The sequence below is a fragment of the Tachyglossus aculeatus genome, chromosome 1 (genome assembly GCF_015852505.1).
Source record: "Tachyglossus aculeatus isolate mTacAcu1 chromosome 1, mTacAcu1.pri, whole genome shotgun sequence".
NCBI classification, from domain to species: Eukaryota; Metazoa; Chordata; class Mammalia; order Monotremata; family Tachyglossidae; genus Tachyglossus; species Tachyglossus aculeatus.
In genome coordinates this window covers 94,218,731-94,237,535 of record NC_052066.1, presented here as the reverse complement: position 1 = coordinate 94,237,535, position 18,805 = coordinate 94,218,731, and the positions used below count along the sequence as shown (strand labels likewise).

Sequence of the window (18,805 nt, the reverse complement as noted above, 5' to 3'; positions counted from 1 at the left end):
AATGACTTGCCCAAGGTCACGCAACAGACACGTGATTATCTTGAGTCGACTCCAACATTTAGTACAATGTCTGGCACATAGTAAGCATTTAATAAATACCACTTAAAATGAAATAAAAAAACTGTAAAATTGAAAGTGTGTAATAATTATATCAGGAGGCATAGGACAGTTATTTCAAGGAAGATAATAAAACGAAACAATAACTGGATGATAGGGGAGTTGGGGAAAGGAAAGGGTGGAAAGTGCTTAGTACAGCACTCTGCACACAGAAAGTGGTTAATAAATATCGCCGATACATTGATTGGAAAGAAAATGGAAAGAAAAATAAGGAGAAAAGTTTAAACCAATCGTTTCATCGTTAGCTCCTTGAGGGCAGGGATAGGGTCTACCGATTTTTTAAAAATGGTATTTATTAAGCTCTTTCTATGTGCCAGGCACTGTTGTAAGCACTGGGGTAGATACAAGGTAATCAGGTTGGACACAGTTCCATTTCCCACTTGGGGCTCACAGTCTTAAACTCCATTTTACAGATGAGGGAACTGAGGCATCGAGAAATTCATTCATTCAATCGTATTTATTGAGCGCTTACTGTGTGCAGAGCACTGTACTAAGCACTTGTGAAATGACTTGCCAAGGGTCATACAGCAGACAAGTGATGGAGCTAGGACTTTTGACTCACAGGCCTGTGCTCTAAACATTAGATTACACTGCATCCCCACTGTACTCTCCCAAGCACTTAGAGAAGCAGCGTGGCTTAGTGGAAAGAGCCAGGGCTTGGGAGTCAGAGGTTGTGCGTTCTAATCCTGGCTCCACCATTTATCAACTGTGACTTTGGGCAAGTCACTTGGCTTCTCTGTGCGTCAGTTCCCTCATCAGTAAAATGGGGATTAAGACTGTGAGCCCCACGTGGGATAATCTGATGACCTTGTATCCCCCCCAGCATTTAGAACAGTGCTTTGCACACAGTAAGTGCTTAACAAAAACCATCATTATTATTATTAGTAATAATAATAATAATAATTAGACTGAACTCCTTATCTTCCCTCCCACACCCTGCCCTCTCCCTGACTTTCCCATCACTGTAGACGGCACTGCCATCCTTCCCGTCTCACAGGCTCACAACCTTGGTGTCATCCTCAACTCCACTCTCTTGTTCACCCCTCACATCCAATCCATCACCAAAACCTGCCAGTCTCACCTCCGCAACATCGCCAAGATCCACCCTTTCTTCTCCATCCAAACCGCTGCCTTGCTGGTTCAGTTTCTCATTCTATCCTGTCTGGATTACTGCATCAGCCTCCTCTCTGATCTCCCATCCTCCTGTCTCTCCCTGCTTTGGTCTATACTTCACGCTGCTGCCCGGATCATCTTTGTGCAGAAACGCTCTGGGCATGTTAGTCCCCTCCTCAAAAATCTCCAGTGGCTGCCAGTCAACCTACGCATCAAGCAAAAACTCCACACTCTCGGCTTCAAGGCTCTCCATCACCTCGCCCCTCCTACCTCACCTCCCTTCTCTCCTTCTACAGCCCAGCCCGCACCCTCCGCTCCTCTGCCGCTAACCTCCTCACTGTACCTTATTCTCGCCTGTCCCGCCGTCGACCCCCGGCCCACATCCTCCCCCTGGCCTGGAATGCCCTCCCTCCGCACATCCGCCAAGCTAGCTCTCTTCCTCCCTTCAAAGCCCTACTGAGAGCTCACCTCCTCCAGGAGGCCTTCCCAGACTGAGCCTCCTTTTTCTTTCCTCCTCCCCATCCCTCCCATCCTACCTCCTTCCCCTCCCTACAGCACCTGTACATATGTTTGTACAGATTTATTACTCTATTTAACTTGTACATATTTACTATTCTATTTATTTTGTTAATGATGTGCATATAAGCTATAATTCTATTTGTTCTGACGATTTTGACACCTGTCTACATGTTCTGTTTTGTTGTCTGTCTCCCCCTTCTAGACTGTGAGCCCGTTGTTGGGTAGAGACCGTCTCTATATGTTGCTGACTTGTACTTCCCAAGCACTTAGTACAGTGCTCTGCACACAGTAAGCACTCAATAAGTACGATTGAATGAATGAATGAATTAATTAATTAATTAGTAGTAGTACATTACTGTGCACTTAGTAAGCACTCAATAAATACCATTGATTGATTGATCTTCTCTAGAAAGGAAACCGCCACACTTTCTCTCAAGTGCCTGGGAATCAGAGAACCTGGGTTCTAATCCTGGTTATGCCACATGTCTATTGTGTGACCTTGGGCAAGAAACAACTTCTCTGGGCCTCAGTTCCCTCATGTGTGAATGGAGATTAAAACTGAGCCCTATGTGGCATAGGGACTGTGTCCTCCTGATAATCCTGCATGGCATAGTGGATAGACTATCCGGTTCTAATCCCGGCTTGGCCACTTATCTGCTATGTGACTTTGGGCAAGTCATTTCACTTCTCTGGGCCTCAGTTACCTCATCTGTAAAATGAAGGTTGAGACTGTGAGCCCCACATGGGACAGGGACTGTGTCCAACCCGATTTGCTTGTATCAACCCAGCGCTTAGTACAGTGCCTGGCACATAGTTAAGCACTTAACAAATACCATTATTATTATTATTATTATCCCAGTGCTTAGTATAGTTCCTGGCACATAGTAAGCCCTTAACAAATACCATCATCATCATCACTCAAAAACTGACAAAAATACCAGTTAAAAAAAAAAATAAGTGCCTTCCTCGTTTTGATGCTTTTTAGAGGTTGGACGCTATATGTTTCCGACTTGTACTTCCCAAGCACTTAGTACAGTGCTCTGCACACAGTAAGCGCTCAATAAATACGATTGAACGAATGAATGACCGAGGTTTTGGTATTTGTGCATCACTGCCATCTAGTGGCCTATGTTAGTGCACTGTACTAATCTCCGAAGAAACCTACTCATTTTTTTCATGAGTACAACAGAAATTTCCTCCTTGAGTATCGATTCTGGACCTGCCCCTTTCCCAAGGAATGAGTCATATCACTGCCATATGTCTGTGCAAAATCATTCTTAGGAATGGTTCCTTTCTTTCCCTCACAACTAATGTAGCTCCTCATGGCTCTGTCGCAACTGTTTCTAAATGTCTTTGTGAAATACACTGTAACTCTATTATTGAATGGGTTAATGTTCATTGGGTGCGCCATTCTGATCCAGGTAATAAGAAACTTGCTTCATTGTTAGTGTCAAATCTATATTAACTCCATTCTTTACATCATGAAAGCAATTTGGAAACTGAAAAATCTGTGTTTGGCATAACAGATAGAGATGTTGACATTGACCATTCTTTCTTGAGATGCCAGGTAAATTTGACTGAATCAGAAATAACCAGTTTCCCTTACATCTACCAAGTAGTTACAGAAACACCACTAGCAATGGCACCATATCTAGAATAGATTTTTGTTGTTTACTTCATTTACTCCCTATTCTTCCTCCTGTCTGCCTCACCCTTGCACTTGGATTTGTACCCCTTATTCACCCCTCCCTCAGCCCCAACTTCACTTATGTGTATATCCATAATTTATTTCCAGCTTCTAGACTGTAAGCTCTTTGTGGTCAGGGAAAGTGTTTACCGACTCTGTTATGCTGTACTCAACCAAGTGCTTACTAGAGTTCTCTGCGTACAGTATTCGCTTCATAAATACAATTGATCGATCAATTGATACCCCATTTACCTCTCCCCCACAGCACTTATGTATCTATCCTTATACTCTGTTGCTTCCCCTGTCTGTAATTTCTTCTAATGCCTGTCTCCCCCACTAGAGTCAAAACTCCCTGAGGGAAGATATTGTGTCTACCAACTCTGTTTTACTCTCTCAAGTGCTTAGAACAGTACTCTGCAATTCAATTCAGTCACGTTTATTGAGCACTTACTGTATGCAAAGCACTGTACTAAGTGCTTGGGAGAGTAAAATGTAACAATAAACAGATCCACTCCCTGCCCACAGTGAGCTCACAGTCTAGAGTAAAATGCAGTCTGTAGTCTACTGAGAAGAAGCATGGTGTCTAGTGAGACACCGCTAGTGTCTAGTGAGAAGCAGCATGTAGTGAGAACTTGCTGAATTGTACTTTCCAAGTGCTTAGTACAGTGCTGTGCACACAGTAAGTGCTCAATAAATATGATTGAATTAATAAATGAATGAGAAGCAGCAAGGTGTAGTGATTAGAGAACAGCCTGGAAGTCAGAAGGTCATGGGTTCTGATCCCGGCTCCGCCACTTGTCTGCTTTGTGACCTTGGGCAAGTCACTTCAGTAAAATTAAGGTTGAGATAGTGAGCCCCATGTGGGACAGGGACTGTGTCCTATCTGATTTGCTTGTGTCCACCCCAGTGCTTAGTACAGTGCCTGGCACAGAGTAAGAGCTTAACAAATACCAGGAAAAAAATGTTTAACTCCCTTTTGCCATTTTTCTGTCCTTCAGGAAGCCAAAGTGATTCACATTCTTGGGATTTAACTATTTTTCTCCCCCATAATCCCTTCTGTTTTTTTTACCTTCAGTAGTGCCTGTTCCAAGGTAAAGCAAACTATATACAGCAATGTGCAGCCCTCAAACTCCAATCTATTATGGGACCCCGAGTTCATGTTGGATTTTATCGAGAACCCTTCTGCTCACAGCATCAACTACTCAATGCTAGGCAAGATCCTCAGCGACAATGCAGCCAATCGCTACAGCTTTGTGTGTAACGCCCTCATGAATGTATGTATGGGACATCAGGATGCAGGAAGGTAAGATGGGTCACCTCTGGATTGATGAATGTGGCCAGCGTGGTTAAGAATAGGCCGAGATTCCCTAAACTGTCAGCTGTTTGAGTATTTACATTTTCTCTCTTCTCCCTTCCCCCTTCCCCCTTCCTCGTTTTGTCCTTTTGGAGAGACCCCGATGCGTTGTCTCCCCGGATGATGATTTGACGGAACCTTCTGTGGTCACTTTTGGCTTGAGAGAGGTGACCCTTTTCTGGTTCTCTTAGGAACCCCATTGTCCTTTTGGTCTGATTATGAAAGATTAATATAATTTCACATTACATATAATTCATTACTATGCTATTACTTTCAGAAACTGTCAGAAGTATCACTGCTTTTATCATCTCTGTCCCTCAGTTTGTCTTCAATCTTCATTTCTTAAAATTAAATGCTGATTTCTTAAGGTATTTACTAATTTAAACTAGTGAAATAAGTAAGCCTCAGCCTTGTTGGTATTGTTTTACTATTGCTAGTGATAGTTCTGCATTAGTGATATTATTGCATTGAAAATTATCATTATCATGGCTATTATGTTGCATACTGAACCATTTCTCATTACTGCAAGGACTTAAAGAAAAATGCTAGCTGCAGCTGGAAATAAAGATATATTCTTAAGAGTGTTGGAAACTAGTCTTTGGAACAAGATTCAGTCTCAGTAATTGACACGTGGATCACCATTAGTTTGGTAGAATTACTCATGGAATTTAGGCACAACTTCCCTTAGTAAACAAAAAAGAAAAAGTTGATTTCCTAATCTGGATTTCAATACAGTGTTATATTTTTGAAAGTTCACCCACAGGGTCAGCCATCTGTTCTCCCAAGTTCGAAGTCAGGTGTGGTGAATTTAGGTGACTGGTTTGTGATTATCTCTCAGTGGTCAATGTCCAAGTTAATGCTAAGCTGAAAAATGTAGTAATTACTTTCTTAACATACTGACCAAGGTTGCATTTCTTAGTCCTTCTTCCCATGCTTAAGAAAATCTTCCTCCTTTTTCCCCACCTCCCTCAAAGCACAAACAAAACACAATGAACCTCATGAAGTCATATTTATGTCCTATAAGTGAAAATCAAGTTAAGGAAATGGGCTCAATTTTATTGACTGTCTCCAGTGGAAAATATCATTGGGAAGTCAGCTTCTCACTATTCCATTTTCCCTCTCTCCTTTCCTTTCTTCCTTTTTCTCTCTTCTTGTCCCATCTTCCCCCTTCTCCCTTCCTTCCTTCCTTCCTTCCTTCCTTCCTTCCTTCCTTCCTTCCTTCCTTCCTTCCTTCCTTCCTTCCTTCCTCCCTTCCTCCCTTCCTCCCTCCCTCCCTCCCTCCTCCCTCCCACTTGTCCACCCATACTTTTCTTTTTTATTCTTTGTTTATTTTCTTTCTTTTCTCTGTCTTTCCTATCAGTGTTCATTTCCTAGGGGAGAAATTTGACAATGTTCATAAGAATAATAATGATGATAATAATAACAGGAATAATGACAGTGGTATTTGGTAAGCACATACTGTGTGCCAAGCACTGTACTAAGTCTGGGGAAGATTCAATATAAGCAGATTGGACACCGTCCATTGGACACCATTGGACACCATCCCTGTCCCACATGGAGCTCCCAGTCTAAAGAGAAGTGACAACAGGTATTTTGTCTCCATTTTACAGATGAGGAAATTGAGTCCCAAAGAAATTAAGTGACTTGTCCAAGGTCATACATCAGGCAAGTGTCAGAGCCAGAACTGGAACACAGACCGCCTGATTCCCAGGCCCATACTCTTTTTATCAGATCATACTGCTCATTTTTATTAAGTGCTTACTATTTGCCAACCACTACACTAAGCACTGATGTAGATATAAGATAAGCAGTGTGGCTCAGTGGAAAGAGCATGGGCTTTGGAGTCAGAGGTCATGGGTTCGAATCCCGACTCCGCCACATGTCTGCTGTGTGATCTTGGGCAAGTAGCTTAACTTCTCTGGGCCTCAGTTACCTCATCTGTAAAATGGGGATTAAGACTGTGAGCCCCACGTGGGACAACCTGATCACCCTGTATCCTCCCCAGTGCTTAGAACAGTGCTTTGCACATAGTAAGTGCTTAACAAATACCAATTATTATTATTATTATTATTATTATAAGCAGGTTGGACACAGTCCCGCTCCCACAGGGAGTTCACAGTCTAAGTAGGAGGTAGTAGGATTGAATCCCCATTTTACAGAAGAGGAAGTCGAGTCCCAGAGAAGTTAAGTAATGTGCCCAAGGTCACACAGTAGACTAATTGCAGAACTGGAATTGGAACTGTGGTCCTCTGAATCCCAAGCTTGTGCTCTTTCCACAAGGCAATGCTACTGCTCCTTGTGTATTTTAATGAATCATGTCATTTAATTTCATATATCTATAGAATGACCATATTAGCTTGTTGAAAACCAGTAAGTATTTTGGGTACTCTCTCAAGCGCTTATTATAGTGTTCTGCACAGAAGTGCTCAGTAAATACCACTGATGATGATGATGATGATGTTGACCATTCCCCTGAACTTGAGTTCCTTTCCCTTCCATCTTCAGATAACCATGCCCTCATTGGTAGGTGGGACAGTCCCCAGACATTATTGGTTCTATAGTTCTCAGAATGCTTTGGGACTCAAAATGAGCACAACCAGTCTGGATATTAGAGTCAAAGTATGGACTGGAGTGGAGAGAGGCATGAGGCTGGGAGGTCAGCAAGGAGGCTGATGCAGTAATCCGGGTAGGATAAGATGAATGTTTGTGTTAACGTGGTAGCATTTTGTATGGAGAGGAAAGGACAGATTTTAATGCTGTTGTAAAAGTGGGACTGACAGGATTTAGCTATGTATTGAATTTGTGGGTTAAATGAGAGATAGGAGTCAAGAATAATGCCAAGGTTACAGGCTTGTGAGACAGGAAGGATGGTTATGCCATCTACAGTGATGGGAAATTCAGGGGGAGGACAGGATTTGGGTGGCAAGATAAAGGAGTTCAGTTTGGGGAATATTAAGCTTGATGTGATAGGAAGACATCCAAGTAGAGATATAGATTTGGGTATCATCTCCATAAAGGTGGTAATTGAAGCCGTAGGAGTGAATGAATTCTCCAAAGGAGTGAAGGTTAATGGAGAATAGAAAGGGTCCCAGTACTGAACCTTGAGGGACCACCCCCCTGCCACCAGTTAGCGAGCCAGAGGCAGATTAAGAGCCCGCAAAGGAGACTATTCAGTTCATTTCTAAAGATTCGCTTTTCTAATCTCAGCATCATTGATGCGATAAAATTCAAAGCAGCTTGTGAGAAATCCTGCGACACTGTTAAAAAAAGGCTCTATTAAAATGAAGAGCTTTATTTGCATGTAGGGAAGTATCTGTGTAACCCTTCTACCTCCAACCTAACAACACAACTATGATCCACTCCTCTGTTTTCCATTCATTTTTGTGATGGTTGTATCTAATAATACATATTTAAGTTCATTGTATATGTGACTCCCTAGTACCTTTCATGCAACTGTTAAGTTCCCTGAGGTCAGAGATTATGTGCCCCACCCCATGGGTGTCTAATAAATACTTGCTGACCCACTGGCAACCTGGAAAAAGAGGAACTGGCACTGAAAGAATGAGTGAAAATGCAGGAGAAACTGGTAAGTTCACTGGGCCATTGGGTGAACTGTAAAAATCTAAGGAGGAAAGAAAACTTTATGGTGTGAATACTTACACTTCTTAACTCTTAAACCAGTATTTAAGGTCAGTCTTCACATTCATTATCCGGGTACCATCTTAACCCAACATAGATCTTGGTTATTGGTAACACCCAAGCAACCAATGTGACAGGGAAAAAGCCTTTGGGGAGAAAAGCAGCAGAAGGCCAGGAAGAGGACTGGCTGGGAGAAATAGCCCCCTGCCATTCCAATGGTCAGCTCTCTCTATAACTTTTCAGGAGGAACCAAGGGAATTAATAATAATAATAATAATAATAATTGTACTATTTTTTAAGTGCTTACTATGTGCCTGGCACTGTACTAAATGCTGGGGTTGATACAAGGTAATTGGGTTGGACACAATCCTTGTTCCAAATGAGGCTCACAATCTTATTCCCCATTTTATAGATGAGTAAACTGAGGCACAGAGAAATGAAATGGCTTGCTCAAAGTCACACAGCAGGCAAGTGGTGGTCCTTCTGACTCCCCGGCCCGTGCTCTAACCATTAGACCATGCTGCTTCACTGACACTGGCAAAACTGATCTTACCTAAACAGAAGCTTTCCTGCCCTCCTGCCCTCCTGCGCTACTTCACTCAAGCCCCCTGAGCTGTCTTTCTCTGACCGCCATTATGATTGTGGTATTTGTTAAGTGCTTACTATGAGTCAAGCAGTGTTCTCTAAGTCCTAGGGAAGATACAAGATAATCAAGTCAGATGGAGTCCCTTTTCCACACAGGACTCAGAATCTAAGTAGGAGAGAGATCAGATTTTGAATTCCCAGTTTACACATGAGGTAACTGAAGCAAGAAGAAGTTAAATGAATTGTCCAAAGTCACACAGCAGGCACATGGCGGAGCTGGGATTGGAACACAGGTCCTCTGACCCTCAGGCCTGTGCTCTTTCCACTGGGCCATGCTGCTTCTTTATGGTCCTTCCCTCTGGTCCCTATCACTGGATAGGAACCTTTACCAAGGCCAACTGGAATTTAAAACAAATCCCATCAATCAAACCGAGTCAGCCACAGATCGAGGCAAGAAATGAGATGCCATCTTGCTCATTGTAGTTATTTTCCTTTGAGTAAGTTGTTTAACATGTTCTTTCTTCTTTCTTCCAGAATCAATGACATAGCCAACCTTTGTGCTGAGCTGACTGCTTGCTGTACAGTCCTCAGTTCAGAGTGGTTAGGGGTACTAAAGGCTCTCTGTTGCTCTTCAAATCATGTTTGGGGTTTTAATGATCTCCTCTGCAGCGTAGATGTAAGTGTATGTGTCACTGACATGTTACCTGAATGGAAAGTCATCTTTCTTTTCTAATTGAAAATTGGGTTTCTTGGGCAGCACATGCACTGATGTACAATCCTTTAAAGCAAGCAAGGGATGTGCCAAAAAAAAATAGGACTCTATCTCCCCCACCCAAAAACCCAAAATGTGTAGTATTGTCCAAATCTTTGTATTAGAACGGCCATTCAGTCATATTTACTGAGTGCTTACTATGTCCAAAAAACTGATAGAAGTGAAGGGTGTATTGAGTAAGTGCTCGGTAAATACGATTGAATGAATGACTTCTGTACTATAATAAGGATGTGCATATAGTTCCTTAATAATGGATTTTTCATGCTTAGAACTATTCACAGTCTTTTGTCCATAACCTTATGACTCAGGAAAAGTACTAGGGGTTGGGTACATTTCACACTTATTGACAGAGATTCTTCCATAGCAAATAGAAAGATACTGATCAGAAACTCAGAGCAGTAAAGGTTCTTTTACTGTGATGAATAATCCGACCCACTGGTGGTGAGGAAGAATCAGTGGTCCTGTCAAAGAACAAAGGAAACTGTAAGAAATAACTGCAGGGAATGGAAGGATTGAACTCACTCTGATTATGTCCAAATCCACAATTCCCAACTCACGGCCTGCTACTATTAACCGAGTAGCCTTTGTGCTGCTGGATGGCTTCCTGTTTTGTTTTCAGTTAAATTGCTTTGAATTTGCATTTAAATATGGGAGGAAAACTTTATTGAAATCAACAATGCCATGGGTTTGTTTTTCAATGAAATGTAACCAACTGTTATATTGTGCCTGCCAATAGTCAGATATTTCTTATTTTTAGGCATGTTTTGTTTTTCTTTCCCTGGCAAATGAGTAAATGAAATTTGAATGGAGGTCTCTGGGAATAACTGAATTTCTTCCTACTTTTGGAGATAAAATTTGCATTTACAGTTTTCCTTACGGTAGTTCATTAATGAGAGAAAGAAACATAATTGCTGTCGCAAGACTCCTGGATAAAGGAACTTTGTTGATTTGCTTAGGGCAGTTTTATTTCTGTTGGTCAAACAATATTCTCTCTGTTATTGACATGCAAGTTATCTTAAAGGCTGTCATTGTAAAACCTGCCAATATTTTTCTTTGAAGGTGAGTGATCTCTCATTCCATGACTCCCTAGCCACGTTCATTGCAATTCTGATAGCTCGACAGTGTTTTTCCCTGGAAGATGTCGTACAACACGTAGCCCTCCCCTCTCTGCTTGCAGCAGGTAGGAAAATAGCAGGGGCCTTTACCATAAGTATTACAACCTGTGAGAATTAATCTCTCCACTACAGATGGTCATGTAAACTGACTTTCAAGTTACCACAATTTCTAGCTTGTGGAGTTGAGGCACTGTGGACAAAAGACTTTGTAACACCCTTTTTTAAAGTTAAGAAAGTGTACTTGTGAAGACGCTATTTTAAAAATTGATAATTTGGAGGGAAAGACAGTTTGATTTGGTGGGGTGGGGGGAAGCAGTGCTGAGATTGTCCTGAGAAAAAGTATCAATCAACTATTTTTTCTGCATTTTGAGAAGTCTAAGCTTCAGTTCTTCTAAAGCGATGGACTTCAGTCAAACTGCCATGCCTGTTGGCAACAGGGCTCTAAAGTCTTGCCTTCCTCAGCTTGTGGGGACCCAGATGCAGAGTCTGGAGCGAGAATGACCTGCCGACTCCTGCTTCATCTCTTCCGAACCCCCCAGGTCTGTTTGTTGCCTCAAGCAACTGGTAAGTCGACGGCTGAAAGTCTGCCATTTGCCTTTCCATTTTTGAATGTCGACCTTCTGCTTGCCCACAAAGACAACCTACTCTGGAATGTCTTTCCTGATCTGTCTGTGGAGGGCTGCCTTGAGGGTTGAATGAGTCAAGCCAGTTGATACAGAGGCTGAAAGCATCTGTCATTAGAGTAACAGCCAGGATGGATTGCTAAATTATAAGTAGGAATTTAACAACCAGGGAAAATAGTTTAGTGATTTATAGAGCCATGTGGGGTGGGAGAGAGGACAATGGTAGAATGCAGCCAAACTTTTTTTATTTTGGTTTGGTGAAGTAGAAGGAGGTCTTTGGTCTTAGAGATATGGCCAGGAAACCAAGTGCCTGGTCTGGTTTAGATACAGTTCCTCCTGGACATTCAGAGAGAGAGAGGGGCAGGAAAGGAGACATGACTCTATGCAGTCAACTGGAAGAAGAGAAGCCCTTAAGCTCGATAGTCAAGGAACAGAGTTATCCTCTTTCCACCATTTTTCTTCTCTTTTTTCTCACACCTGAATGGTTCAAGGCAAGATAGTGAGCCAGTTCACTCCAGGCCTCAGAGCTATTCCAGTTGTCAGCTGGCCCCTTTGGGAGGAGCATGAACATATTCAACCATTAGGGGGCTGTGAGTGCATCATGCAATTTGATTTCTACTTCCCAAGCACTTAGTACAGTGCTCTGCACACATTAAGCGTTCAATAAATACGATTGAATGAATGAATGCAAAGCCTCAGTTCACTAAAAGACACCCCATTGGTCTGGAAGAGAAGGCTCCTCCCCAGGGCCTAACTTATTATCTAGGAGTTACTTTGGGTGCAGGGGGAATTATGTTTATTGATTCCTATGGAACTGATGAAGTGCCACACAGACACATTTTCTTAATTTCCCAAAACAGGCATTGCCATTTAAGTGACAGAGCACCTCAGATGAAAGGACATTAAGTGAGAAAGAGCCTGAGACAAAAGGACGTAAATACCCCATAGTACCATCTGAAAAGAAAGTCCCATGGGTGAAGTGGTGATTACATTATTGACTCCAAATCACTCCCTCTCCTCTCTTAGGAAAGTCTTTCCCAGGAATTCGCTCGTCGTGTGATCGCCACCTTTTAGCTGCTGCTCACAACAGCATCGAAGTGGGGGCTGTGTTCGCGGTCTTAAAGGCAATTTTGATGCTTGGTAAGATTATTCAAAGAGCAACACGTGCAATTCCTGGGTTGAGCGCCCTGAGGAAAGAGCTTTTGGGTTGAGGATATTTTTTTTTTTCCATGGAAAGCTAACCCCAGTCAATCTTACTGAAGACTAATGTGTCGTCCCTGGCTCGGTGACTGATTTTCCCAAGAAATGCAGAGGCCAAGTTAGCCTCCTCTCCCAGAGAGGCTGATTCTGTTTCTAGGATTGCTAAGGGAATCCAACTCTAACACTTCCTGAGGCATTTTAATTGCAGGATGTCTCGGTGAAATGGAGGCTGAGTTTGTAATTGGCTGCATTTGCCAAAATCCCCTTTAGGGAATAGCTTTAACACTGGAAGAGGAAGGTTTAGGCTTCTAAGTATTACTCTTTGGGTGGCTCAGACCAGAGACTGAAATCTCAGCCAGATTGCAGCATCGACTGGTAGTCAAGAACACTGGGCTGGCATCTCCATTCACCGGCCATCTCTCTGAGTGACCCCGGGCCATTTAACCTGCTGTGCATCAGGCTCCTCATGAGTCACTTGGCAGGAGCAATGTTTGCCTTATAGCTAGGTCATGTTTGGAGATTTCATTGCATCATTTTAATACGTTGCCTCCGCCTACCTGTTGAGAACTGGAGCTGTTTCATTTCTGTTATCTGATTGGGAGCGAGGATGGCTTCAAGCACATGTTCATAGCCAGAGTTTATGATAACAATAATAATAATTGTGTTCTTTCTTAGGCAATCCATTAATCAATGGTATTTATTGAGTGCTTGCTGTGTACAGAGCACTGAACTAAGCACTTGGGAGAGAATAACACAACAGAGTTGGTAGACATGATCCCTGCCCTCAAGGAGCTGATAATCTAGTAAGGGAGGCATACATTTAAATAAATTAAAGATGGGAGAAGTGGAAGAGTATAATGATATGTATAAAAGTGGTAAAGGGCGAGGGGTGGGCTGCATATCAAAGTGCATAGTGGGTACTGACCCAAGTACATGTTGAAAAGGAAAGAAAATAAGATGGGGAAAAGAGAGATTGGTCAGGGAAAACTTCCAGAGGAAATGTAATTTTAGTAAGGGTTTGAAGATGGAGGCAATAGTGGCCTGTCAGATATGAAGAGGGAGGGAATTCTAGACCAGAAGGAGGCTGTTAGCAAGGGATCAATGGTGAGAAAGATGTAAAAGAGGTACAGTTAGTAGAGAGATGTTAAAAAAGGTATAATGTGTAGGTTGGCATTAGAGGAGTGAAGTGTGTGGGCTCGATTGTAGTGGGAGAAGAGTGAGGCTAAGTAGGAAAGGGAGAGCTGATTGAGTGCCTCAAAGTCAATGGTATGGAGTTTCTGTTTTTTTGTGGAAGTGGGTGGGCAACCACTGGAGGTTTTTGCATAGTGGAGAGACATGCTCAGAACCATGTTTTAGAAAAATGATCCAGGCAACAAAGAAGCTCAGCAGGGGAGCCGGGTGGACAGAGCGTGAGGAAGCAGTGTGGCCTAGTGAAAAGAGCATAGGCCTGGGAGTCAGGGGACCTGGATTCTAATCCAAGCTCTGGCACTTATCCACTATGTGACATTGGGCAAGTCACTTAACTCCTCTGTACGCCAGTTCCCTCATCTGCAGAGTGGGGATTCAATACCTGTTCTCGCTCCCACTGAAATTGTGAACTCCATGTGGGACCTGGTTATCTTGTATCTATCCCAGCTGTTAGTCTAGTACTTGGCACTTAGTAAGCACTTAACAAATACCACAGTTATTATTATTGTTATTATGGGACTGGGAGACAGGAGACACAGGTTCTGCCTGGGTTCTCACCCTGCCTTTTGACTTTGAGCAAGTCACTTAATCTCTCTGTGACTCCTTTTCTTCACCTGGAAAATGAGGATTCAAAACCTGCTCTCCCTACCTCCTTGGGATCCTTGGGATCCTGTGGTCATTCTGATTATCTTCTATCTCCCTCTGCATGTGGCACTGTGAATCAGGATGTAACTGTGGGATTTATCTAGCATTTCCTATTAGAGTGATAGCTGGCAGAATAGGGCAGAATAGGAGAGGTGGCTGTCCTGCCCCCAGGCCATAGAAGGGTGAGATGGATGTACAGGACATCTGAGTCCCTCCCTCCCTAGGCAGTCAGTCATTCGCATTTGGTCAATGAGCCTTCATCATCATTAATGGTATTTGAGGAGCGGCCTGGCCTAGTGGCCAGAGCCTGGGCCTGGGGGGTCAGAAGGCCATGGGCTCTAATCCCAACTCTGCCCCTTCTCTGCTGTGTGACCTTGGGCAAGTTACTTTATGTCTACAGGCCTCAGTTACCTCACCTTTAAAATGGGGATTGAGACTGGAAGCCCCACAGGGCACAGGAACTGTGCCCAACCCCATTTGCTTGCATCTACCGCAGCACTTAGTACAGTGCCTGGCACACAGGAAGCAGCGTGGCTCAGTGGAAAGAGCCCGGGCTTGGGAGTCAGAGGTCATGGGTTCGAATCCCTACTCCCACATGTCTGCTGTGTGACCTTGGGCAAGTCACTTAACTTCTCTGAGCCTCAGTTACCTCATCTGGAAAATGGGGATTGACTGTGAGCCCCCCGTGGGACAACCTGATCACCTTGTATCCCCCTAGAGTTTAGAACAGTGCTTTGCACATAGTAAGCACTTAACAAATGCCATTATTATTATTATTATTATTTATTGAGCGCTGATTGTGTTCAGAGCATTGTACTGAGTGCTTGGGAGAGAACCACATAACATTATAACAGACACATTCCCTGCCCACAGTGAGTTTATAATTCAGAGAGGGAGATAGACATAAATATAAATCACAGTTCTTTATTAACTCGCGGTATAATCAAACACATTTAAGTAGGCAAGCAGCATAGCTTAGTGGAAAGAGCCTCTAGCCTCGGAGTGTGACAGGGTTTCCAACACCATGAGAGTGTTCGGAGAGTAGAGGTGCAGTGCATCATACTGGGAAGAGTCCTGGGCAGCAGCTGAGCCCATGCCCCACCTCAGGTTCTGGATCTCATCATCATCAATCATATTTATTGAGCGCTTACTGTGTGCAGAGCACTGTACTAAGCACTTGGGAAGTACAAGTTGGCAATGTATAGAGACAGTCCTACCCAACAGTGGGCTCACAGTCTAAAAGAGATGGGAAAGGAGGAGGGAAGGAGATGGGGAAGGGGGAGGGGAAGGAGGAGGAAAGGAGAAGGGAAGGAGATGGGAAAGGAGGAGGAAAGGAGATGGGAAAGGAGGAGGGAAGGAGAAGGGAAAGGAGGAAGGAAGGAGAAGATGGGAAAGGAGGAGGGAAGGAGATGGGAAAGGAGGAGGGAAGGAGATGGGGAAGGAGATGGGGAAGGAGATGGGAAGGGAAGGAGATGGGAAAGGAGGAAGGAAGGATAAAGTAAAGAGGGCAGGAGTCCGGAGTGGCCTGTCTGCTCTGTGTATCTAGGTGACCCAAGCAGCGTAGCCTAGTTTATTGAGCACAGGCCTGGGAGTCAGAAGGTCATGGGTTCTAGTCTTATTTATATTGATGCTGTTGGTGTCTGTATACTTGTTTTTATGTCTGTCTCCACCCTTCTAGACTGTAAGCCCGATCTGGGCAGGGATTGTCTCTCTTTATTGCTGAATTGTACTTTCCAGTGCCTTAGTATGGGATGTGCACACAGTAAGCGCTCAATAAATATGATTGAATGAATGAATAATCCCAGCTCTGCCACTTGCCTGCTGTGTGTCATTGGTCAAGTCACTTCACTTCTCTGTGCCTCGGTTGCCTCATCTGTAAAATGGGGGTTGAAACTGAGAGCCCTAGGTGGGACAGAGACTATGTCCACTCCAATTTGCTTGTCTCCACCCCAGCACTTAGTAGAATGCTCAGGAGAGCACTTCACAAATACCAAAATTATTATTATTATCATTATTACTTGCCCTCTGCACTGATTTCCCCCTCCTCCACCTTTACTCTCTGTGGTCCACTGTCTTCTCCCTCTACCAAATGTAGAATGCAGTCTGAAATCTAGAGGGCAGGGTGAGATCCTGTTTGGTGCCCATCCTTCCTTCAGCCAAGGGGGTGCTCAATAAAATGAGAAAGATTATCTCAAACACAGGCCCTTTGTCCCATGCAAAAAGTATACAGTTACTCCACCAAAAATGTTTTTTGTAGTGAGCTTTTTTTAATTTTTGTTGAGTGCTTACTATGTGCTAGGCACTATCCTAAGTGCTGGGGTAAATACAAGCAAATCAGGTTATTAATAATAATAATACTAATGGTTGTTAAGTGCTTACTATGTGCCAAGCACTGAACTAAGTCCTGGAGCTGATACAAGAAAATCGGGGTAGACCAAGTCCCTGCCCCATGTGGAGCTTACAGTCTCAATTCCCATTTTACAGGTGAGGTAACTAAGGCACAGAGAAGTGAAGTGATTTGCCCCAGGTCACACAGGAGACATGTGGCAGAACCAGGATTAAAACTCATGACATTCTGACTCCCAGCCCTTGCCCTTCCATGCTGCTTCTCATAGACACCTTCTCTGTCCCTTGTGGGTTTACAGTCTTAATCCCCATTTTATAGGTGAAGAAACTGAGGCACAGAGAAGTCAAGTGACTTGCCCAGTGTCACACAGCAGACAAGTGCCAAAGCCGGGATTAAGTCCCAGGTCCTCTGACTCACAGGTCGGTGTTCTATCCACTAGGTTACGCTGCTCCTCATGAGCTTATTAATGGGAGCTTGCATACTGCAGTTTTGAAGGAGTAGACTTTACCCGTAAACATCTTTTCCTCCTGCAGGGCTCATTTATACTCAGCTAATACAGTATGTTCAATTAACAGGAGGGAGTAGTAGAACTTTTAAGAAATAGGCAAAGTCCTTTCTTATTGTTGGAAACTGAGGGACCCTTGCTTACCTTTGATCTGGGTGTAAGCAAGCCCACATCTGTGTAAATGAAACATATCTGAATGGACTCAAGTCTGTTCAAAGGGAGAGTTAGTGGATTAAGAGTTTATTAGTCAGTAAGGTCAGTTCTTCTATATGTGCCATCATTACACATTTTGGGTAGAAAGAGCACTGGGCTGGGATTCAGGAGTCCTGAGTTTTAGACCCAACTTTGCTTCCGGCCTGCTGGGTGACCTTCCGCCACCTATTTGGGACTCAGTTTCCTCATCTGTAAAATGGGACGAAGCTACCTGCTCTCCCCACCTCTAAGATTGTGATCCCACGGGGGCCAGGGGCTATCTGATTAATCAATACCATAATTAAAAAGTGACAGCAGAATTGGGAATCAGAAGAGAAGCAGTGTGGCCTAGTGGAAAGAGCAAGGGCTTGGGTTCTAATCCCTGCCTCCACTTGACTGCTGTGTGACCTCGGGCAAGTCACTTAACTTGTCTGTGCCTCAGTTGCCTCATCTATAAAAAGAGGGTTAAATCTGAGCCCTCTGTGGGACAGGGACTATGTCCAACCCTATTGTTTTGCATCCATTCCAGAGCTTAGTACAGTAAGTGCTTAACACATACTATTAAAGGAAAAAAAAAGAGACGATCATGCACATATGCATGTTTTTGGATATGGGCTAAGTCCTACAGGACACATTTTCCTCAATGTGGTGTTCAGGAATGCAACTCCTCATTCTAGCCAATTTCCTCACAGGAGCTTTCCACTCCATTGTTGATTCTACGCACAGGCAATGGTTTGATCTGGTTCTCCACCTAGTGTCTTAAACTCTTTCTATAGTATTGACTTCTTTTGCTCCTTTCTCTTTACAAATAATCCCCCAAAATTAGTCCTGCTCTGCCTTCTTCCTGAGACCTCTGTGTTGTCTCTTTTGGGGACTAAGCCCTCCTTTCCGCTTCTCCCACTCCCTTCTGCATTGCACTGACTTGCTTCCTTTATTCATTCCCCCCTCCTAGCCCCACAGCACTTTACGTGAATATCTATAATTTATTTATGTAAATTAATGTCTGTCTCCCCCACTAGGCTGTAAGCAGGGAATGGGCAGGGAATGTGTCTGTTTATTGTTACATTGTACTCTCCCAAGCACTTAGTACAGTGCTCTGCACACAGTAAGCGCTCAATAAATATGATTGAATGAATGAATGAACAGGAGACAAGGTTCTGGGCCACTCAACTATGAACGTGCAGCAGGGCTGGTCTCAGCTTTG

General features: G+C 43.5%; 2 protein-coding genes across 6 annotated transcripts in view; one reads left to right on the top strand and one right to left on the bottom strand.

Annotated features, from left to right (window-relative positions):
- Positions 1-18,805, top strand: part of MED12L (mediator complex subunit 12L) — a 535,097-nt gene that overhangs the window by 414,080 nt on the left and 102,212 nt on the right. For both annotated transcript variants that reach the window (XM_038751768.1, XM_038750921.1), the window contains 5 exons: positions 4,512-4,739; positions 9,549-9,690; positions 10,846-10,966; positions 11,364-11,465; positions 12,551-12,664. In XM_038751768.1, the coding sequence (XP_038607696.1) occupies positions 4,512-4,739; positions 9,549-9,690; positions 10,846-10,966; positions 11,364-11,465; positions 12,551-12,664 (707 nt within the window). The remainder of the gene's footprint in view (positions 1-4,511; positions 4,740-9,548; positions 9,691-10,845; positions 10,967-11,363; positions 11,466-12,550; positions 12,665-18,805) is intronic.
- P2RY12 (purinergic receptor P2Y12) overlaps positions 1-18,805 on the bottom strand; it is a 105,366-nt gene that overhangs the window by 48,979 nt on the left and 37,582 nt on the right. The window lies entirely within an intron of this gene.